The 23,668-nt window shown below is 36.9% G+C and overlaps 3 protein-coding genes across 4 annotated transcripts in view; 2 read left to right on the top strand and 1 right to left on the bottom strand.

The window, feature by feature from the left end:
* Nucleotides 1-850: 850 nt before the first annotated feature.
* Nucleotides 851-10,286, top strand: LOC107092301 (protein FAM102B-like). The gene is made up of 11 exons (XM_015386684.1): nt 851-1,211; nt 2,926-3,046; nt 3,165-3,194; nt 4,313-4,429; nt 5,845-5,891; nt 7,880-7,983; nt 8,068-8,163; nt 8,243-8,453; nt 8,635-8,771; nt 9,013-9,076; nt 9,358-10,286. Exons 1-11 carry the CDS (start codon nt 1,066-1,068, stop codon nt 9,398-9,400), a joined length of 1,116 nt encoding a protein of 371 aa, XP_015242170.1. The 5' UTR covers nt 851-1,065; the 3' UTR covers nt 9,401-10,286.
* A 1,373-nt stretch (nt 10,287-11,659) lies between these two features.
* Nucleotides 11,660-18,703, top strand: prpf38b (pre-mRNA processing factor 38B). Of its 2 annotated transcripts, XM_015386701.1 has the most exons (7): nt 11,660-12,075; nt 12,916-12,984; nt 13,233-13,384; nt 13,583-13,657; nt 14,211-14,229; nt 14,794-15,017; nt 17,496-18,703. In XM_015386701.1, exons 1-7 carry the CDS (start codon nt 11,866-11,868, stop codon nt 18,136-18,138), a joined length of 1,392 nt encoding a protein of 463 aa, XP_015242187.1. In that variant the 5' UTR covers nt 11,660-11,865; the 3' UTR covers nt 18,139-18,703. The 2 variants fall into 2 exon arrangements, with proteins under 2 accessions (XP_015242187.1, XP_015242188.1); XM_015386702.1 differs by lacking the exon at nt 14,211-14,229 and having other exon boundaries at nt 13,583-13,643; nt 17,496-18,702.
* Nucleotides 18,704-18,903: 200 nt separating this feature from the next.
* Nucleotides 18,904-23,668, bottom strand: part of LOC107092315 — a 34,675-nt gene continuing 29,910 nt past the window's right edge. The window contains exons 41-46 of the mRNA XM_015386700.1: nt 22,749-23,009; nt 22,416-22,679; nt 22,040-22,330; nt 20,846-21,082; nt 20,722-20,769; nt 18,904-19,857 (exon numbers count right to left, since the gene is read on the bottom strand). Coding sequence (XP_015242186.1) covers nt 19,574-19,857; nt 20,722-20,769; nt 20,846-21,082; nt 22,040-22,330; nt 22,416-22,679; nt 22,749-23,009 — 1,385 coding nt within the window. The 3' untranslated portion in view covers nt 18,904-19,573. The remainder of the gene's footprint in view (nt 19,858-20,721; nt 20,770-20,845; nt 21,083-22,039; nt 22,331-22,415; nt 22,680-22,748; nt 23,010-23,668) is intronic.

The following is a 23,668-nucleotide window of genomic DNA, read 5'->3' as shown; positions in this document are numbered from 1 at the left end:
AGGATGTGCAGAAGAACTGTTATCCTGGATTCATAGAGTAGGAACCACAGGCATGTTCTCATTTTATTATTTCTTATCTCATTAATTTATCCCTTTTTTGGTCAACTGAATATGTTTAAAAACTTAATTAACATTTTCCAAATGAAAGATCCAGAGAAGTACCGTCTCCTGTCATGGTGAGTTTTTATAAAATCTACAGCCTCCTAGAAGGTCTGAATTGTTCAGCTTTTTTGTCAATTGTAAGAAAAACTAATAACATAATGAATAAATCTTTTTAATCCGTGAATTTGCGTGGGATTCGATTGCACTGCTTCCTGTATTAGTGTCAGTAATCCAATAATAGTTTATTAATTTCCCATAGTTTATTTTACTTTAACTGCAGAGAATAATTAATAAACACAGTTGTAAAATTCTTAGTTTAAAGTATATTTAAGATGTAAGTATTTTAGTAGAGCCCATTCTGTTGTACTTCAATTCTACTGTGAGAAACATTTTCCACATAACTACAGATCACTTGTTGTTATTCAGTAACATTTTTTGTGCTATAAAAATCCCACTTTTTTTCAGTAAAATAATCTGAAAACCCCCAACCTATAGCTGAACCTATCCTCATCTCACCCTGACAGGGTTTCCTGTCCAAACTATTTCTAAATCTCACCCAAAGGTTTGGTTAAAGGTTAGCAGCCCTGTATTATATATCAAATTGTGTCTAATTAACCTCTGAGAGAAAAACATGGCTTCCACTTTTCTCTATAACAGTTTCACTATAAATCATGAGAGTAAAGTCACTTAAAGGGACCATCCCTGCTGTTAGTTCTTCTTTCAATTGGTCGTTTTTTAATTGATTTCTTTTAAACTGAAATGCGTGGTCCGGCCTGGGTGTTTTTTTTCTCCGTTCCCCCGCGTGTCCAACCAAATCACGGATTTTCCCCACGTCATGACTCGTGGGTGGGAAGGAGAAGGTTTGAACCTTTGGATCGCGTCTGATGCGTTCACTGACTCGCCGCTGCGGGAGAATTCAGCTCCTCCGCTCCAGAGACAGCGCCCAGCTTACAGTCAGCAGTCATGTCCTTCATACTTATGAAGAAAAAGAAGTTTAAATTCAAAATAGACTTCGACTTGGAGGAGCTGTCCTCGGTTCCCTTCGTGAACGGAGTTTTATTTTGTAAAGTGAGACTGTTGGACGGAGGCTTTGCCCACAAGTCCTCTCGGTAAGGCTGCTCTTCTATTTATTGCTCATGAGCAAGTTACTAAGAATACAGCAAAATCTTTTTTTATTTTAAATTTGTTTGGTAGTTAATGTTTTATGGAAAACGTCCCAGCATTTTGTTACTTAAATACACCAACTTGACATTATTGCAGCCAAAAAAAGTTGTTTGGTGTTAAGAAGAGTAGAGAAGTTTTTTTTCCCCTGAAGATCCACATATGTTTATAGAATGTTTGCTATAGATGGTTAAACTAGTTGCTTAGCAACAAGCCATGCAGCATCTGATGCTTTGGAAATATTTGAATCCCTTACATACATTTACCTAGGACTTTTTAGAACTTAAATTGTTGTACTTAAATATAAAAATATACTGAAAATCAACCTCAACAGAAAAGACCTATAAACTTGGTGATTATACTATAGTTGTTTTAAGAGCCCTCAAAACTAGATGATGTTCTAAAAGTAAATAAATTAGGTCCAAAACAAGTAAATAAGTGATTTATATAGAGTTTTGCTTTCTTCTAGTTGATAAAAAATTAGAAGTCCCACCTTTTAAACATATAAATTATAAGTGACATGTATTTTATTTGGGATAGTCTTGAAAACATTAAACATTAAATACAAACAATGCTTTAGATTTCTTCGAGTTTGCTTTGGATTAAAAAAACAAATCAGAAATCTATGATTTTTTTGGAAGGTTAGATATCAAAGTAAATTTGAAATCAGTATTAATCTGGAAAAACCAGATTCCTTTATCAGGGAATAAAAACAGTAGCAATTCCTAACAGCTTAAAATAGCAGCATTTGGTTTTCAAAGCAGATTTCAGGGATGTCCAAGTTAGACACGTGTTGACATTTTGGGTTAAATCCTGATTTAAACTCAAGGGAACTTAAAATAAAGTGGATCTTTTGTAAATCCCTGTTCGAACCAAGCTGACAGTAAACTGAAACCCTCTGGTAAAACATACACCATGAAACTCCTTAATCATCTACTTTGGTTAAAATTTGATGAGACAAACTCAACACAGGGATTGCATCCAGTCCCTGACACATTACCTTATGGCCTGTATTTTATTTATTTTTTTGGTCACTAATGAAACCAAACTTCCTCATCTAACTTCCCTAAATTCCAAGTGAAATCCCAAAGAACAGCTAAATGTGAAAAATCCAACCTGATCAGGAGTTTCTAAACAAAGAAGCTCAGGACAACAAAATAAGTCTTTCACTTTTGTTTGTTGTTACTCGGATTTAAGCGGACCAGTGAGAGTCCACCACTTAGAGAGGCTTAATAGAGCAGCCCTTTTCTATATAACAGGAACTATTTATATTATAAAGGAAGCTCATCCAATCTTTCTACTGAATAAATATGTCCTTACAGTCAGTATACTCAGGAAACCAGCTATAGATGCAGAATATTTGCACTGGAAAAAAATCCAAATCTAGATAAGTCATTTTTTCTTAAAATATGTGCATTTGTTCTTGGATTTAGGAGGTAAAAGAGACATTTAAAATAAGAAAACACAATTACATTGTCTTATTTCATGTGGATTTTATCTAATTATCTTATTTTAAGATTAAAAATACTCTCATTTCCTTGCTCAAATTAAGGATAAATACAATTATTTTTTTTTTTTTTTACTTATTTCTAGATCGTTTTTCCAGTATGTGATTAGCTGTTCTGTTGGGGACAGTTTTTAAAATATCTTCTTGTCTCCCAGAGAGCCGGTCCAAGCCAACTGTGTCTACTGGAAGAAAAGGTTTTCTTTTATCTGTAAAATGAGCGCCAACGTAGAGACAGGAGTGCTGGACCCCTGCATGTGCCGAGTGTCTGTGAGAAAGGTATGGGACCAACAAGGCGAACTGAGCTCAGGCACAACAAACCATGCTGTTAGTTTGTTTAAATGTCCAAACAGTGAGGAGAATAATCATTTTTCTGTCTTGTTTTTTGTTTTTTCAGGAATTAAAAGGTGGAAAATCTTTTGCAAAGGTAATTTTTATTATCCTCTAAAGTTTCAACTTTTTGCAGAAAAAGCAGCTATAAAATACTTAATACATTGGTAGGGTTTTGTAAGAGTATAAAAGAACAATTTCTTATGAATTTCTTTGGAGATTTTATCTCATTTTATTGTTGGGTGAGTTTTTATTACTTCCCTGTTGCTGGTTGATCAGTCAGTAAGTCAATATTGGACCCTTGTTAACTAATAACTTTAATGAGTGTCGAAGTGACTCGTCTCTGTGTTTTCCGCCTTTCAACATTCCTTTCCATAAAACTGTAATCTCTGCACAAACAGACAGTTACTTATCAGCTGCTCTGAGATTTACTCTGTAGAATAAAAGCTGAACCCTGTTAAAAAAAAAAAGAGTAGTTGTCAGAATTCAAAATGTTAAGGCAGCAAAGTTCAGCAACTTTTTTTAAGTTTAGAACATTGATTTAATCATTTAAGTTTAGCAAACCTTGAATTCTATGTTATTTTAACTTGAAATGCTGCTTTTTTCCCCAATGTATTTGAAAGTAGGGCTAGGTTAGAAAAGGTAATGATTTAACTACAACTCTTAAAGATCTTATTTAAAAATCCTACTTTTTATTTAGAGCTTAATGTGCCTTGGTGGGTAGATGTGTCATCTATATTTTTACCAAAGCCTTTTTGTTTAGTTTTAGGGACAGAAACAGTCTGAGTTTTGAACTTCCGGCCTTTGCAAAAGCTGTGATCGCCAACCGCCAAGTAACTCCATGGTGGTTCTAATTCTGATAACTTAACAATAGGTCAACTTTTAACTTAAATAAGAATTTAATAATGCTTTATTGTTTTTATTTCATGGCAGCATGTCTTTAGCATTCATTTAAATTGTTAAAATTGAAGAAAGTGAGCTGAATCTTCACTTTTTAAAATAACAAACAACTCAAAGGTATAAGTATTGGTAACTTACTTGATAAAGTTAAAGATTGGAGTGAAAACACTTAAATTATTATCCCTATATTTAACACTTAGCTTTTCAGGTTTAGACAACTGCAAATAGTTTTTCAGCTCAAAAATTCTATTTTTTTTAATGTTTTTTTTTTTCATTGAAGCTAAAATGCCATTTTAATTCTTTGACCACTTTCAGCTTGGCTTTGCTGACTTGAACCTATCAGAGTTTGCTGGGTCTGGCAGCACGGTACGGCGGTGTTTACTGGAGGGATACAACACAAAGAACAGCAGACAGGACAACTCTATTCTAAAGGTACGGTGAGAATTTTTTTTTTAATTCATATCAGGATAAATTATGCCTAAAGGGTTAAATGTGTAGATGTATAAGAATGTTTTGCTAACAGCTGAGCTGAAAATTGTCCTTTTTTAAATTGTAGTTGCATTTAGTCAATGTTTCAGACAGGAAATTAGCAGAGAGGTGGGCTGCACTTCCAGGAAAACACCTACAATGGAAACTGCAACCTTTAGGGTCTCCATTGTAGGACTTTTCCTGGAAGTGCAGCCCACCTCTCTCTACTAATTTCCAGTCTAAAACATTGACTAATTGTTAAAGGTTAGAGTCCAACCTAAAATGGTCACATCTAAACATAAGGGATGTTTATTTCAACCATGTAGTTTTTGATTTGGTAGAAAGTTTTGTAATTTAATATATTTCCCCATTAATTTTGTGCAGCGCACAGGGTTCTCAGATTTGGAGATCTCATCTTCCAGGACATTCGGGTCAAATGATCACAATGTGCATAAAAACTTAAGTGTCAGAAAAAAGTTTTGGAACGTAAGAAGCAGCTTAAAATCAAACCTCTGAATCATCTCATCCTCTGCCCTTAAGAATTTGGGGAAATTAAAAGTTTAGTACTTTAATTTTATCTAAAAGTCTTTTTAGATGCATTTCATCTAATATCAGTGGGGGGTTAAAGTTTGTAATTGTGACCAGAAAAAATCTAAAATATTTTTTCATACCTGCTTCCAGTTTTAGTTTAAGGTATTGCAGTTTGTATATATGATATAATTTCCCCTTGTAAAGAGGAAAGGTTCAAACACACTATAGAAGAGCCAAAAAATCTACTTGAGTTTGTGACCAGAACTTCCCGGTTTTAAACCTTATAGAATAAAACTCTTGAAGTATATCCCATAAAATGCACTGGAAAAAATGTAAATCTAAATAAGTCATATTTTCTTATTTTAGTGCAGTTTTTCTTGAATTGAGGTTGTAAGTGAGACTCTTTGCCAATGAAACAAGACAATTTACATTTAAAATAAGAAAAAACTAATTGCATTGTTTTATTCCAAGTACATATTGTCTATTTATCTTATTCTAAGAGTAAAAATCTTCATTACATTGGCCGATCATTTTATTTTCCTACTCAAATTAAAGGTAAATGTACTTGATTTAAGTCATATTTACTTATCTCTGGATCGTTTTGGTTATTTTCTTACCAGTGTTGTCAGACAGACTTCATTGTGTGGAAAGGTTATTCTGCTCTGAGAACAGAGACATGTCAGAGCCTCTGGTGTGATCATCTGTCTGAGCCATGGGAAAGATTTTATTACATGCATATTCTTGCTGAGTCATGAAGCTTCAAAAACCAAACTGTAATCTTATGAAAGCAACATTTACTCCAACGTCTTGATTCTGTCTTTTATCTCAACAATGTGTCTCTGTTCCAGGTTGTTATTTCTACACAGCTAATGTCTGGAGACCCCTGCTTCAAAACGTAAGTCTGAGTCTGTTATAAAGCCCTTACTTGTGCGTCAGCATCTCTAAAGGCTTGCAACAACAGTGGGTTTTACTCGTACAAAGGTCCTTCATTGACCACAGGGGGATTATTTTCATCACATCCTGTCTGTCACCTAAACTAAAAACACACTGCAAAAATGATCTCAAAATAAATAAAAAAAATCTTAAAATAAGTGTATTTACGCTTGAGTATGTAAATAAGATGATCTGCCAGTTGAATGAGTTCCATGGACTCACTTACCTGCTTAATTTAAGAAAAAAATGCAGTTATTTAAAAAATAGCTTACTTAGATTTCTTTTTTTTTTACTGCACACTCTACAATCACCATTAAAGTTGTAAAGTCCCTCCTATCTCAATCTCATCTAGGAGATAATAACACCTCACCCAGTTGTTTTTGTGCCCTACCTTAGTCAAAAGAAATACTTTCTACGTGATCAGACTGGCTCAGAGTACATATTCTGAGAGTATGTATTCATACTCTCTTAGTTTTAGAGGATATGATGTAACAAAAAAGCAAAAGCCCTCTTAATCTTTTCCTTTTTGTCCCCTTTCAAGTGTTGTTTAGTCTAAATACTACAGCGGTTGCCTTGGGGACAGCCGTAGCTTAGTCATTTATCCTCCCCTGTGTTAGTCACTGCATTGGGAGGGTTAATGATGCTCACCGACGGTGCCACATGCTTCTTCCTCTCTTTATTTTCTATTCATTCTGTCTCTAAACCACAGCTGTTGAAATGCAGGCTACACTCATAAGGTTGCTGTTACACAGATTTTTATTTAGCTGACATTTAATATAAACAGGATACGGTATTATCCGGTAGGAAACATGAATTAAACCCATTTTTTTCTTCCTTTGTATTTGTTTTGTTGGAACTCCCCAGAATGTGGGGCTTAATATCCTGAATGGATAGCAGATGTTGTCCGTTAGTCACTTTCCCGGCTTTTGCTCTTGAGCTAAAATGGATTTTTAGGAAACAAACATCTGGTTGCTGGTTATGGGAAGAAAATATGCACGAGCCCATAGGCATACGCTTGTAGTTGAATTACATAAAGCCATATTTTGTTTATATGTGTACTGTAAATGCTGTCTGTTTACAGTGTAAAGCTCCTAAAGGTTCCGTTTGTTGTGTTTACAGGAAACCTGATTGTCAAAACAAAATATTCGTTTACATTTGAATATATTGACATCTTAAAATTGTATTACTTGTAAATTTTTTTAGAAAAATCCTGTTTAAGGTGCCTTAAATAAACAGATTGAATGCTGTGTTTTACAAACGAGTTGATCAGAATCTTTGGATGATGCTTATAAGATGCTGCATCTTACCTAATGTGAGGAAGAAGTGATTGGTACATACAGTAAAGGACATATTTTAAGCAACATTCCAGTTGTAGCATGGAGGTCCAAATTGAACCAGCATGCTAAAATAATATCATTTAAGTCCATCTTTTTTCACAAAAAATGTTTTATATCAAAAAGAAACATTAAGATCTTATGATGTATTTGTTTTCCCACCAATGATCTGTAATACTTAAAGGTATAGAGGAGGATTTTTGTGAGTTTTTGAAAATACCAGCCCTCTTCACTTTAAAAAGAAAAATGCACATGCTCAGCCCTGTACCTGCTCCTGCTCCTGAGAGGGAACACCTATTAAATGTGTGCAAGAGCGTGCACAAGCCCATTTCTCCTCGTGCACGCTCTTTTTAAAAGTTGCTGTTTGCATTGCTCATAAAAGGTTACTTTCCATAAGAAGATTTGCAATTTTTCCACTATGTCAGACTCTCCACCAGTGAGTGAAAATGGGGACGAACACGTAGGATGGTCTTATGTAAACATATGGCCAGAATGATTGACAATTAGGAAGACCACTTATTTTGATGATACACCTGGATAAAGAACATCCTCTTCTATACCTTTAATATTTTGACCTGAACTGAAGTCACTTGACTGTTTTGTGTCTTTGCTTTAGTCCACCATCGACAGCCATGACTCTGGGAATCCCACCGTGTGAGGCAGAGGGTCTCCTTGAGGACAGGAAAGGAGGCGACATGCATACATCACACTCAGTGACCGGTACTGGACATAATCACCCAATGAAAGACAAGATTTTCTTTGCATTAAAATAGAATCATGATAAATAAATCGTTGTTCTTTTAGCAACTCCAACAAAGTCAGCATCAGTGCCAGAGGAGCTGATTGCGTTTTGCAGCTCAAGAACATCCAGCTATGCAAGTCAGCTCTCGAAACTTTCAGGTACCATAACAGGGATCCATGTTTCCTTGTTTTAAAGAGCAACATTCATGAGTTTTAATAGCAACTTATATTCTTACAGGTTATAGTTCAAATCATTCAAGTCTAACAGATCTGAGCCACAGACGAAGTGCTTCTGGAGGCTCTACCTCCACAGGCATCGGCAGCATCGATCCCAGTGACCAGCTGGGGGAGAGGGGAGAGAAAGAAAGCAGGAGCACGCCCCCTTCAACTGGCTCTCCAACTTGCTGTTCTACAGGTGAAAAAATGTCCACGCCCAACAGGACTTTCAGGTAAGACACATTGCTTATACCCCTTGTAAATAGATCTGTAACTAACAAAGTCAGTTTACATACATCTGATCATAATTCTGTCGCATTCTGTGTGCTTTAAAAATGTAGAACACCTTTAAAACTTATGCTGTATGGAAAGCCTATATGCTGTTATTAACTGCAAATGTTCTTTTCTTCTTAGGCATCCTGTAAAACAGAACTCAGTGGAGAATCAGCTAAAGAGAGTTGATGCTACACGGGTAGACGCTTATGATATCATAGAGAAAATCCTGCAGGGCCAGGATTTCAGCCATGGCTTCTTGGATTCCAGTGCAGAGGGTGTGTATCTCTAATCCTGGTGTGGAAAATAGCTGAGCATCTTACTGCTGCGATCAAATTACTTTGAGCTGTTGACGTGCTGTGTCTCCACATACTCCAGGCAAAGATTGCAACACTTTATGGCTGTTTATCCCACGTTTATTTATTTGGTCTTTGACAAATCCTGAAAATGATCAGTTGAGCTGATATATGTTGAAAGATTCTCATCATTCTTACTTTTAATGTGAATGTGTTGCTACAGAGGAGGGGCTCAGCTTGTTTGTTGGACCCGGTGGGAGCACGGCTTTGGGAAGTCAACACATGAGGTGGGTGTGGTTATGTAACTGTGGACTGTGGCTGCCAAACACAGGCTATTTACTGTAAATATGAGAAAACGCAACTATGTCAGATAAGGGATCTTATATGGAAAGATTGCATCTAAAACATCTGAATTAATCTTTTGATGTTTGATGTGTAAAACATGCATGATAATCATTTTTTATATTTCACAGCATGATAGGTTTTCATGAAAAAGAATGCCACTTAGTCAGATCAGATAACGGCCCTCATTTCCAGCAAAGTAACCCAATGTAATATTCTTTTCCAGGGTCGTAACAGGAGCCTTTGAGCAGGTGGTCATCAAGCGGTAGGCTTTAATAGGAATTTGTCTTAAACAAGAGGAACTACCTCTCTGGAGCAATGCAGGTGCCAAACGAACTTACTCCTACTTACTCCTATCTGACTTTAGGAGGTTTTATTTCCCTTATGCAACATTTCCCGGTATGACCCCTGCAGGATCTGCTGGCTGTGAAAGCCCCCTGCTGTTCAAAACATGAAACTGAACAACATTATTAAAACTTTTTTTGCACTGATAACGGATTCTTTGTACTCTGTGAGGACACTCTGTACAAACTGTCAGCATTTAGCTCTCTGATAAAACCTCAAACAACAAAGATGTTTCTCAAATGCACGTCCATCTACCTTGATTTAACAGCAATATTGTTTCGGTTTCAGTGAGCTGTCAATCTCTCTGCACTGTACTGAGAGACTCTAATGTAGCATTAAGTCTTATTTTTAGCTTTTTGATTTAAAAAAAGAAAAGAAGAAAGCTTTGAAAGGGTGTAACTGTCAGAGATTCACAATGTTTTATACATAATGTTTCAATATGTTGATTTTTTGTTTTCTTCATAATAATTTCTAAAAGAAAGTGAATGAAAAACATTGTGTGCTCCTTTGGTTTTTTAGCCATAAGGCATACAAAACTGACAGTGAGATCCTTATTTACATGTATTGCACTATAGATACTTAAGAATAGCTCAGCCAAATAAAGCTGAATATCTCTCACCTGGTAGTGAATGAGGATGAAAAAACTGTAAAGATAACCAAACTGTTTTTGTTTCCTTTTTTTTTGTCATGCAGAAATATATCTGTTCATTATCTATAATAATGTGTATTTATGTTGGTTTGTTTTAGTACAGAAATGTATGTGATTGTTTTAAATACACTAGAGCTGAATGTATATGTTGATTAAAATAATAAAAAAAAAACACATGTCTGTAATTTATTCCATACTGTTTGTAAAGTTTGGCCACTACATTTCTGTAAAATCTTTTAAAATCAATTTCGATACAGTTTTTTCCCCTAAAAAACAACTTGTTGTCTTCTCTTTATTTACTTGCCAAAAACAATCTTATCATGGAGTCACATGAGGCATTAAATAGGGTTATTTTAACTGAGTTGTTGTATTTAATTTAATTATTTTTTTAGGTTTTTAATCATAATCCTCCTCTTTAATTGCTTACATTTTCAAACCATTGATAAGAACAGAACATTGCAGGGATTTCAAGAAACTGGGCTACAAACACAGGAAGGATTGCCAAACAGAATCGCTTCAATGAGCTCTGCCATGCATGCGTTTACACTACTACCCATATTATCTAACCGATATATGTTGGCCTCTCACATTTTTGTAAAAATGTTATACCTTCAGATATACCACTTTGCTAAACTATACATTTGTCAGTTTACAGCTTGTATAAATGTAAATGTGTTTTCTACACTTAAACATTAATATATAAATATAACCCACAGTGATATTTTTAGATATATTTTTATTTTCGTTAGGTTGAAAAGAGTTTTACGGGTAGTTTTTTTCATCTTAACATTTCACCAATATATAAACAATGTTTTTTCTTTGTTCAAAATGTAAAGAATTAAAATAAAATGGTTATTCTTTAAAAATGTTTTTTTTTAAGTGTTTTTAAGGCCATGTTTTTATTCTCAAAACAAATTATTGAGCTCGATTGAGTGCAAAATGGTTCTATGGATTGTAAAAACTGCAGACCCCTGGCCTATAGGTCAGAATCCCTCAAAATTCCCTCCTACTGAACAGCTGATCACCTGAGTTTATGTTGGCATGTCATTATGCTTAGCAAGGTTAGGATTTTTTCCCTTCAATTTAGAAAATATAGTATAAATAATACTCAATTGTAATCCATACTTTGTCTGACTGTGTTTTAAAAAAAGAGAAAGAAAAACAAAATGGAAAATCCCTCAAATGACTGCTTGTTACCTTGGGATAGGAACAGGAAGATTTAATAGAGAATACATCATTGGAAAAACAAAACCATGTTCTGTTTCAGAAAAACTATAAAATGTTCAACATAAATACTGAGTTGATTTCATACAAAAATTTAATTGGGAACGTATTTGATGTCTTGAAAAACAATAAATTATGTTATATCTCTGTAAATAGGCTTTAATTACGCAGTTTGTGTTTACATGCTTTCATTTTTTAGTAGCATGCATTTGTAAAGCCTACCGGAAATACGTAGTAAAGAAGCTTTTATTTTTTAAATCCGGTGAAAACGTAACTGACGTTACAAGCCGTAGTTTACTGCACCATTCACGGTACATTTCCGGTTTCACCTCCTAGTAGCACTTTAGCTAATACGGCGGCGGGAAAGTCGCTGATACTATCTTTAATTCTAGCTTAACAAGAAATCGAGAGGGGGACATTTTAAAAGGACCGACGAGCCTTGCTTATAATTGATGGCTCAATAGTCGTACATACGCTAACCGTAAACAAAGTTTCACCGTGTGGGATTCAGCTAACATGGCTAACGTCGGCAACCAGCTACCAACGCAGGCCGTTAGCAAACCTCCGTCAGGGAAACATGGGAACGTATTGCCCCTGTGGGGCAACGAAAAGACTATGAACCTCAATCCAATGATTCTTACGAATGTGCTTTCTTCGCCGTATTTCAAAGTACAGCTGTATGAGTTAAAGACCTACCATGAAGTCGTGGACGAAATCTATTTCAAGGTAACGTCAACGTCGGCTAATGCTAAGTCGCATGCTAGTTAGGTAACCATACCCGCTCGGCGATGCATTCATTGTGAAATATACAGCAGGCAATGTGTTATTTAACAAACAGGAGTCATTAAGAGGTTTAACGGTTTTTTTTTGGGTTTTTTTTGTAATAGGTGTTAGATAGCCTGCTGTTCTTATATGTTAAGTGTGTGTAAACGACACACTCAAAGTATAGTATTATTTCTGCATACGATAAAATTACGACCCTGTCATAGAGTATTATTTATAAACAAACCAAGTTCTACCTTACCTAGGTTTGCCTAATACCACTGTTGACCCACAATATTGAGTGTGTTTTTTAATTAATTTTAATAGAGCTGGATCTCTGGGTGAATTCTGTTGTTATTCTAATTATGCATTTTAATTAAACTCTCAAGACACTTTTATTTTCCTATTAACAACCTTATTTTTTTAAAAGCTCTTCTTGCAAGGTGTATATTGGTGACTCATAAATAACAAAATATGGATCCTTTTAATGATAATTTTTGTTTAAAAAAAATCAGTTTTTTTTCATATAAGCATCATCACACTCAGGAATTAATGTAAATACCTCAAAAATAATAATAAATGAAACAGTTGTGTGCTGAACAGTTAAAGCATGTTTAATTACATATTTTCCATTGGCCATATATGGGACATCCCAGGGTCTAGTTTTCAACTACGGTGTCTGTTTAAACACACATTTTGATGGTGGAGTAAAGTGTTCAGCTAGATGGGTATTATTTTTCAGCAGAAATATAAATAGAGAAGTGACCGTATTTTATTTAAATAGAGTTGTGTTTTTGCCTCTAGGTGACTCACATTGAGCCCTGGGAAAAGGGGAGCAGAAAGACTGCAGGCCAAACTGGAATGTGCGGAGGGGTAAGTGAGAAGTACGTGCTTTTTATATTCCCCACATTTTGCTTCGTTTTGTATTTCACATGAGGGAAGAAAAACAAAAAAGGTCTGGCAAATTTGTTACGTTTATTTAAGGTTTGATGTAATTTATAAGTCAAATTGTATGTCCTGTAATATATTTGACAATGTTAAAAGGACTTTACGAAGGTAGCTGTTTTAAAAAAACATGCATTTTCAAACCTATCCTTTTTTTTTTTTTTTTATCTCGCTAGGTGCGTGGAGTTGGCACTGGTGGCATTGTATCTACTGCTTTCTGTCTTCTTTACAAACTGTTTACTCTCAAGCTAACACGCAAACAGGTGATGGGTCTCATCACTCACACAGACTCCCCGTACATCAGGGCACTTGGATTCATGTATATAAGGTATGAGTCTTAGCTTTGCTCACAGGTTACGCTGATTTGAACTAATGTTTTGTCATTACATCCCTTGTCAGCTCAAATGCTTTAAGTTCTACAAAACTACAAATTAAAACAAAACAATTGAGAAAAAAAATATAACAAAACAAACAAAAGTTGTAAAAAGCTTGATTTTGACTTGTGGGTTTGGTATTTGTGTTTCAGATATACGCAGCCTCCAACAGATTTATTAGATTGGTATAATGACTTCCTGGATGATGAGGAGGTATGTCACCCCGGGTAATAATTTAAATTTATTTTGTCTTTTAGTCCATCCTCAGTGAGATAATGTCCCTTTTAAAGCTAACTGTCCACCCCCTTATTGTGATGCTCATAGCTGATTTTTCACCTTTGCTTTCATTTGGCTTAATTTTGTTTCCTCCCCCCCAACTTATGTTCCCTGAGCCTGAGTAGCTAGGTTACTTGCTCACTTCTCTGCTGCTGTTTATTTCCCAGGGTAAGTACAACAATGATGCAGAATAAATCAATTCAAATGAAAAAATGCCTTTTTGTTTTATCTATATCTATTCGTATCAGGACTTGTTGCACAAAAGGAATTTGGAATATGTAGGACTATGTTAACTTGAAAACATTTTATGTTTAATAAAAAAAAATATTAAAAAAAATATTTAATGAGTTTATGAGATTTATTAAGGCTAGTTTTTGGTTAGAAAAAGCAGAATCTGGTCCAAAGCTGTGCAACCAGGCCTTTCCATGTGTTGTTGCTTTTTATTTGAACTGCTCACTCCTTGAAGTCCTACCCAACATGTTAATTCCCCTGTTTTTTTCTTTAGATGCCCATTGTGCAGCAGGTGAATTGGAAATTGTATCTCAGCACTGTTGGTTTGCGTGAGTGCAAAGCAGCTGTTCTCTACCATATAAAATTCATATCTACTCATCTTGAGTCCAGTAAACCCCCCCTGCTATAATCTGTGCTTACACTGTGAGCAGTTTTTAATCCTCCAAGGTTCAAAATGCTTTTGGGAAACAACAAAAAGAAGCAGAGCCTTCTTTTTCTTTCTCCCTATAGCACATTAGCATTAGATTATTCCTTCCTTTTTGGGGAAAATCCTTTTTTTAGGAGGGGCCCTTTAAAAATGTGGTGAATGGTCATTAGAGCTCACACTGTTAATACAGACTACAGGAATTCTGACAGGTTAGATGAGTCAATTCTTGTTATGTTCATGTTTGTGTTCCCTCTGTTAAAGATAAATATCAAAGATTAAGCTAGATGAACAGAGGTGAAGGTTCAGTACTTGGTCATCACAAATATAATTTTGTTGTGAGTCATTATTTTAAAAGGAAACCTTTGGTTTTTAGTTATGTGTGTTAACTCTTTGTTTTATATGTCTCCCCCCATCAATGTTTGATTATAGGAGCTTGATGTTAAAGCTGGTGGCGGCTGTGTTATGACCATTGGAGAGATGCTACGCTCCTTCATGACCAAATTGGAATGGTTCTCCACCCTGTTTCCCCGGATCCCAGTTCCTGTTCAAAAGGCCATTGATCAGCAGATGAAGGCTAGGCCACGCAAGGTGGTCCAGAAGGAACCGGAGGAGGAAGCAGAGTCAGAGAGACAAGGGGAACGACGAGGCTCCAGGTAGCTAGGTTTTTTTTTTCCCCTCACCTTTAAAAACACTTCCAACCTCCCCAAACAGCAATAGGAGCATAATCCTGATTAACTGAATGCACTGATAATGTTTTGAGATGGACTTTATCACTTAAAAACGCGTTAAAACTACTTTTCCAACTCATCAAAGTAAATAAGAGAGCCAATTTGTCTTAACTTTGTGCAGAAATTCAGACTCTCTGCCTCATGACACTGCTTACTAATGAGAAGTAGTCTTTTCTTTGCTGGGCAAGCCCAAGTTGATTCAGCCTTCCACAAAACTTTCCAGTAATGTTCCTAAATAAAGTGCTAAATGCAGTGAGCTTTAGTGGCGCCAACTCTGCTGATGAGGTTCAGTGCAGGGTTTCCACGGGTCATTAAAAATCATTAAATAATTATTTTTTAAATTAAGGCCTGATTTGGCATTAGAATTCATTAAATGCAATGATTTTGGCATTTAAAATGCTTTATTTAAAAAGAAGTTTATTAAAGCAATTTATTAAACAATATATATATTTGCAAATATATCGCAATATATTTGCACGCAACTGTTTCTGGTTGATCAGGAATGTTCGTAAAAGAAGCTTGCTGCGGAGAAAAGGCTAGAGAATGGGGAAAATGCTCTTTTAAACAAAAGTGGCTGGAAATCTTGGAATTGCAGCCTGCCGACGGAAAAGATAAAGGAATTTGCCATGTATATGAGAGTCATGGGTATTTGTTGATGGCATTAAAATAATTTCTAAGAGCATTAAAAATCGTTAAATTAGAGTTAATCATTCCTGTATAAACCCTGCAGTGACAAGTTAGCAGTTTTCCCCCTCAGGCTTTAGATCATGGATGGGTAACTCCAACCCCTGAAGGATGGTATCCTCCAGCTTTAAGATGTGTCTTTGGTCCAGCACATCAGAATCAAATGTCTAAATATGTCCTAGGTCTGCAGGTTGTCCAGAGTACTGGTAATCTAATTATTATATTCAGGTGTGTTGGAGCAGGGCCCCAACTAAAAGTGTCAGGACATTGGTCCTTGTTATGATTATTAGGTGATCTGTATCGTCGATGCGAACAGAAACTTTTAAACAGTATGCACAAGGAATAACAGGCTCGTCGATGCACTTGCAAGTGTTTGATAGGCGGTCCCTCCCGGGAGCGGGTACAGGGTTGTGTATGTGCCCAGGAAAATATTGAGTACAATAACCATCTTAAAGGAATAGTACACCCAAAACATGATTAGCCTTCATTTTCTACTCACCCCCATGCTGAACAACACTCTGGAGTACTTTTTTGATATCTCAAATGCATCTGGAGATCTGGGAGGCTTCTTGCTGTCTGCTGACATTCAAATAATGGAGGTCTATGGTGCCCGAGACAGAAAGGTCCATAAAAGTCCACAAAAAACGTGTCAATATTCCTCCATACTGCTCGTCCAATGTATTCCAAGTGTCCTGAGTGGGTAGCGTCCATAATTTACTCGAAACGAAGTCATTTAGAATGTTTTTAGAGCATAAACAGTAGTGTATAGGATTTCCTGAAAGCGCGCACATGCGCGATCACGACGCTACATTGGACGAGCAGTATGGAGGAATATTGACACGTTTTTTGTGGACTTTTATGGACCTTTCTGTCTCGGGCACCATAGACCTCCATTATTTGAATGTCAGCAGACAGCAAGAAGCCTCCCAGATCTCCAGATGCATTTGAGATATCAAAAAAGTACTCCAGAGTGTTGTTCAGCATGGGGGTGAGTAGAAAATGAAGGCTAATCATGTTTTGGGTGTACTATTCCTTTAACCTCCATTTCTAAATGGGAGAGAGATAATTTATTAATGAAAAACAGATACTTTGTAAATGTAATGATAGTGCATCAACTGCATTTAAACCATTTCTAAAAGGCTAATAGATCATATTGCCCGGGCGTGTTTGCCCTGATGTTAGTCGGTTTCATATCTTAATGAAATTTTTGACTTTTATAAATAGTTTAAATGCAGTTTAAAAATGAATCAAACATTAATAAACTATAAGTCATGGTTTCTTTACCATTTATAAATGATTGTTTCGGTTGTTATTGTAAAGTGTAACCAAATATTTAATACTCAACACCATCTTTCAATACTATTTGATAAAAAAAAAAAAAAAATCTGGTAATTAGAGACACACAAAAGACATTTTTTAATCACATTTTCAGATGTTTGTCATCTTCACAAAGCCTTGGTTTATCAGCTGAACTTTCAGGTTTCTTGAAATAGAATAAAATACTTCAATTCCTAGGGGATAACATTCCCGTTAAATACCACTTCTCTATTAAAATCCATTTGATAGTGTTCTTAAGGTAATGAAATTCCCTGTGAAACACAATTTTGACCTATTAGGTCTTAGCTACAATCATCTACATTCAACAAACTGTTAAAATGTGTCACTTGATTTCAATGAATCTCTACATTAGTTTGACTTTGAATTGCTTCTCCTCATCAGAACACCAAGACGGACTCCGAGTCCTAAAAGGTCACCCAAACGGTCAAGAAGCAGGAGCCACCACCGTGAGAGGGAACGCCACGGGCCGAGCTTTGACAGAGAGCTGGAGAGAGAGCGGGACCGGCAGAGGAAGGAGAGGGACGGAAGGGACAGAGACAGGGAGAGGGGGGACAGGGAAAGACGGAGATCACGTAGTGCAGACAGGAACAGGGAACGCAAAAGAAGTCGCAGCGGCAGCAGAGAAAGGAGGAGCGAACGCAGGGAGAAGGAAAGAGACGGAGAAGATAGGAGCAGGAAGAAGGACAGGGATCACCACAAGGACAGGGGCTCTGAGAGGGAGAGGTCCAGAGACAGGAAGAGCAGAACAGAGAACGACGACCGGAGACACAAAGACGATAGAGACAGACACAGGGAAGACAGGAAGGCCAAAAGGTCGAGTCGGAGCAGAAGCAGAGAAAGGAGGCATAAGAGCAGCGCAGAGGAAAAGGCCAGGAAGAGAGATCGCAGCCACAGCAAAGAGCGGGAAAGAGAGCGCTCCCACAAACGTAGCCGCAGCAAAGAGAGGAGTCGCCACCAGCGAGATTCCAGCAATGAGCATAGTAGTAAACACGGTGAACGGAAAAGAAGCCAGAGCGCTGAGTAAAGGCAGCAATGCTTCTACTTGAATGATTATCTTCCTCCTCTTCGCTCAGCTGTCTGGTCAGCGATGTGCCCAAAGTGAAGGAGCATTAGCAGGCAGGGTTAGCATCAGGGCTCATCTTTGGCCAAACGTAATGTTGGTTCCCTTCTGTTTTCAGATGTCTCACTCCCTGTTAGAGTATTGTTAGTCCTCATTTAAACTCTGTACAGTAAGAAAAATGGCATTTTAATTTTCTATGATTCTTGTTTTGCTCCAAGAAGTGGGTTTGTACATACTGTCTAAGACGTGTCTACACTGCCTTTGGACCGTAGTGGTTGTGAAGGTTCGCCTCTGTACTGTCAGCATATTCTAGATGTAAATCATAGCAGGTTATCGGTTCCATTTTCAGCCTTCGCTGAAGCACGGTTTGAATCCAGAGGTGGAGCTTAACCAGTCTGTCCATGAGCATTAGTAGACAGTCCAGGAAGGTTTTTATCCTCTGAAGGACAGATTTATTTTTACCACACACTTGATCCCTGCTTGTGTTGTCTGAGTTATTCTCTGTTGCATTTTGTTTTCTAATAAAAACCTTTTACAAATTAATTTTCTGGTGTTGGTGTATAAACAAAAACCTGAGATGTTACCTCACTGTAGCATTTATAAATATTTAATATGTTGAAGTCTAAAAGCTATCAATGCCTAGTTCAAAAGGGAAGGAATGGATTTCAGGTAAGGCAAGTATTTTTATTTTTTTAAAGGCAAGAAGATTCAAACTACATCCTCAGGACAGGCAAAAAGAATAAGACTGCAAGATTAGGATTATATAAAAAAAAAAAAATGAACAAAATAATGGAACCCAAATTAGGTTTTATGTCAAAAGCTGCTCCTAGCTTGTTTTTTGTCTTAAAACAACAGGTTTCGTTGTTTTTACAGTTTTCTGAATATTGTTAGACCCTCAGATGAAATATAATCTGAATTTAATCCAGAAGATCTGCAGGCTAATTAAACTAAATGAAACGGCGTTTCTTGGGAAATAAAAACATTGATTCCATTTAAGATATTTTCATTTTAATAAGAATGGCATAAAATGATTGAGACTTATTAAAATACATTTCACATTAGTGCATCTCATGTTAACACATGTTGACATCAATTAGCAAGGCCGTGTAGCACTTAACACAGAAAAGGCGAAAATTAAGCTTTTTTTTTTTATCAATATTAAAGTTTAAACCAACAGAAGTTATACAAGCAGGTTTCTATCATGCATCTAAGCAAAAGTGTGAAATTTAGTTTTAAAAAGTAAAACTACCCACAGATTTTTCCAGCTATTTGATCTACAGTCATTGCACTCAGGCTACAGGATATGTCACATTTAGTGTGCTTCCACTTGATCAACCATGACATTTTCCTACGTGGACCTGCTTTATGAAGCTTTATCCAAACAAACAGCTGGAAGCATTTACTGTGTCATCAGCTGGTCTGTTTGCAGACACACAGGCTCTGACTCTGGTCCACTTTTCTCTGCAGTCACTGCCAAGACTGAGAAACAGTAAGCAGAGTTGGGGCTCAGGTCGCTGAGGGTGATGCTCTCCTCAAACACGGTGAGTTGTTGGTTGTCCTTGGAGCTTCCTGGCTTCCAGATCAGCAGGTTATAAAAGGAAGCATCCTCCACTGGTGACCACCGGAGCGAAATTGTTGCTGGTGAGGTTTGCGTCACCTCCAGCAGCAGAGAAGAGATGTTCCCTGAAGAAGGAAAGGAATCAAAGATGGCAGATTTAACCAAAAGATTATCATTGTTTGGTAAATTCAGACTAAAAGCTACTGAAAGGTTCATCTTTTTTTTATTAAAATATAAACAAACGCTACATTTATTTCAGCAGTTCAATTCAAAGTGGAACATTCACATGTGTATTATATGTATATGCATTCACATTCAGTTGTTTGTTTTTCTGATGACAGCTTAAAGTTCATTAAAAAAAACCAAATCCATTTAATTGAATTACATGATTATGTCAGATTAACCAAACTTTGGTTTTATAATACAATGATGTTTGCTCAATTAAAAGTATATCAATTAAATAGGGTTTTTTATGGCTCCTTTTGTAAAAAAAAAAAAAAAGAAAAATGACTGCATCAGCGCAGCGGGGCATTGAGAAGATCAACCTGCTGCCCTGCTGTTGGAGGAGTCTGGCCTGCTGTCTCTATATCTTACTATTGACAATATTTCAAAATATAATCCTCACAGCAGTTGGAAACTTCACACTAGTCCTAAAGTGAGTTAGATATGTAGAAAGCTGCCTTTAAATTTTCTCCAAACTTTGGAAGTTTGATTCCAAATGCAAGGAATGCGTTGGCAGTAGCCCATTCAATGGATCCATCTCTAAAATGTCATGCTAACCCTTAAATTCTTGTTTTAAACTCTTCCAATGAATGCAGTCATGACTGTTGCTGTGTGCACCATAATCTACCAGACTTTTCTTTTCCACTCAACTTTCCATTATTATGCTTGTGATCAGCCAGCTTCTCACAAAATAACTTAATTTTTGTTTTCTAATCAACTAAGAAAAGTCTAGTCTGTTGTATTACATCCAGCAAATGTAAACAAACCGTTTGCTGCCACTTGTTCCATGAGACCTCTCCTCCTGCGCTCAAAAACTAAAGAGAAGAAAATAATCTCAGTGATTGTTTTTAATAATTCAATTAAACATTTATATGTGGTGTTGGTTCCCACCTTTTACGACATTTTCAGGCTGACTTTCCCCTGCATCGTTGCTGGCTGTGACCACCAGGCTGCTGGGGGACATGATGGGCAGGGAACAGGACAGCTCTACAGTGGTGCACAGCTGCATGTTAGGCGACACGCTGGCATCGTACACGGTGTACGTGGTGGCAAACACTGAGGAGTTCCAGGCAACGGTGATGAAGGAGGCGTTAATGCTGTACTTCACTCCTGATGGTGGACAAGGAGCTGTGAGAGGGGGAAAAAAATAGTAGTTAAAGGTGTGCGCTTGAAATAAATTCTTTGTCAGGTAGAAGACGACAACATTCTATATAACCTGCTAACTACTACTAACTTCACTTCACTTTCACTTTATTTTTTAGCAAATAATCCAACATTAAACATCAAAACAACAATATCAAAACAAAACAAAAACAACAATTTACCAAAAAAAAAAAGGAATAGGCTGAAGTAAAGCTTATTATTGCCTACCCTGGTTTATACTTACAGCCTTTACAACTTACCAGGTTCTTTACTGCGTATATAAATATTCAAATCTACATAACATAGGATTTTATCATTTTACATTTTAAAGCCCTTTTAAAATTCACCAGGAAAGGACATAAGTTTAAGTCATCATTCAAATCATTCCACATTTTCACACCAATAACTGAAACACATCTAGACTTTATCTGGCTCTTCTCTTTTGCACATTCAAATATAAACAAACCTCGCAAATTATATTTATTCTCTCTTAACTTAGATCATTTCTGAATACCAGAAGGAAGACCTTTGTTCACTGCTTTATGCATTATTTCCAGTATTTTTATATAAACAATGTCTTTGAATTTTAATGTGTTGCTTTGACTGAAGAGTTTATCAGTATCCCACCTTATTAATAAGCCTCGTATCTTTTTTTGCAACTTAACTAACTTATCAATAATTGCTTTATTAACTAATTATATAAGTGTAAATTACAGGTTTAATACACAGAAACTAATATCTAGCCTATAAAATATTACCGGTACAATGCATTTCATTTAGGAGATATTAATTGGTTTTAAACAGTCCTAAAAAGAATATTTGCATTTGGAAATAATATTTGGTATTACGTTCAGTCAGCTACATTCATTATAAAGGATAATCTTGACTCTCAACTTAAAAAAAAAAAGTCTCATTCAACCTTAAAGTGTGAATTTCGTCTACCTGTTGTCCCGTTGAGGGGTACTGATATGCCGCTCATGCCTGCATCATTTCTGCTCTGCAGCGTGGCGACATAAGAAGAACTGCAGGGAAGAGGGAACTCAAAGTATGTCACGCTGGTCCAGTAGGAGGAGAGCTCAAACAGAGCCTGGCTGTCTCCCAGCAGACTTCCTGTCAAGGTCAGCATGTACTCTGTATCTGCACAGCTGATCTCCGTCCAGCTGAAGTGCAACATCTCGATCTCCATCTCAATTGGCATCAGCCTCACCTTGACATCTTGAGGAGGGCAAGGAACTGCATGGGATATAGGTGATGGTTAATGGTCTCATTTAGCTAAATATATAAGCTCTTTAAGAGAAGCAGCATGCTGGACTTTTACCTCCTGCAATCTGCACAGGGTCACTAAAGGAGCTGTTGCATGTTCCATCTGAGACCTGCACAGAAAAATTGTAAACTGTTCCACAGACAAGTCCGTTGATGGTGCAGCCAGGCTCTGCGCTGTGACAGTGGAGCCTGTCTCCATTTTCAGCTTCAGCGTAGCCATAATAGTCTGCAGGGTTATTATCACTGGGCGTCCATGTTAGCATCACAGACCGATTGGCACAGTGGAACGTCGTGGAGAGTACACTCAGCTGGCAGGGGCCTGAACAGAGGGGACATTTTAGACTCTTCATCTCATGATTACAGCTGCAGCTTTCCCTGTTACTGGTACCTGTGTTCACAGTCACGTTTTGACTGGCTTTGCTGGTGCAGTTCTCATGACTAGCCTTCACAAACACTGTGTACTGCTGTTCACAGTGCAGCTCTGACAGGATGCAGTCACTGGAGGTGGTGTTGCAGGTGTGTCCATGTCCGTCTGCAGCCACGGCAACAACCTGGTAGCTTTCAGCAATGGGAGAGGGGGTCCAGGACACCAGAGCACTGTGATTCTGACAGGAGACGTCCACCGCCACATCTCTAGGAGCACAGGGCTCTGCGAAAAAGAAAAACGTCCTGAAGCTTTGTAATCAGGAAAATGCCTTGGAGAAACACCATGGGAGAAACACCTGGATGCACTGTAGAAAACTACATCTCAGCTGGATGGATCTGTTGACCAGAGGGATTTTCTATCCATCAATCCGACTTTAATGAAAATGCTGCAATATGAATGTTATTTTTAAAAGTTGTGTCCAATGTCAACAGTCTACTGAGAACCTTTTACACGTCTTGGAACTGCCCATCAATTTGTAGTTATTGGACAGAGGTTTTTTACCTCTTTGTCAGAAGCACTAGGTGAAAGAGTTGAGCTCAATGCACTTACTGCACTATTTGGCATCCCACCCCCCTTCCATGGAGATACATATTCTTTGACTTCTTTTGCAAAATCTAATAAAGATGTTCCTGCTTTTCCCAGCCTTTTGGTGAGACGATTTATTTATTTAAACTCGGTGATGGTCAACAGAAATCATCTATACCACCTTCACACACCCGTTGGATTAGAGACATCCTCTATTTTCTCAAATTGAAAAAATCAGACTGTCAATGACTGGTAGAATGTTTATGAATCTACGGGGACCATTCCTCAAGTTTGTTACCAAGTCAGATATCTCACTTATTTGAGACCCCAACACTTAAAATAGTCAAACTGATCAT

Source organism: Cyprinodon variegatus, unplaced genomic scaffold (assembly GCF_000732505.1).
Source record: "Cyprinodon variegatus isolate N-32 unplaced genomic scaffold, C_variegatus-1.0 Scaffold374, whole genome shotgun sequence".
In the NCBI taxonomy this organism is placed as follows: Eukaryota; Metazoa; Chordata; class Actinopteri; order Cyprinodontiformes; family Cyprinodontidae; genus Cyprinodon; species Cyprinodon variegatus.
This window is presented reverse-complemented; position numbering and strand designations above follow the sequence as displayed.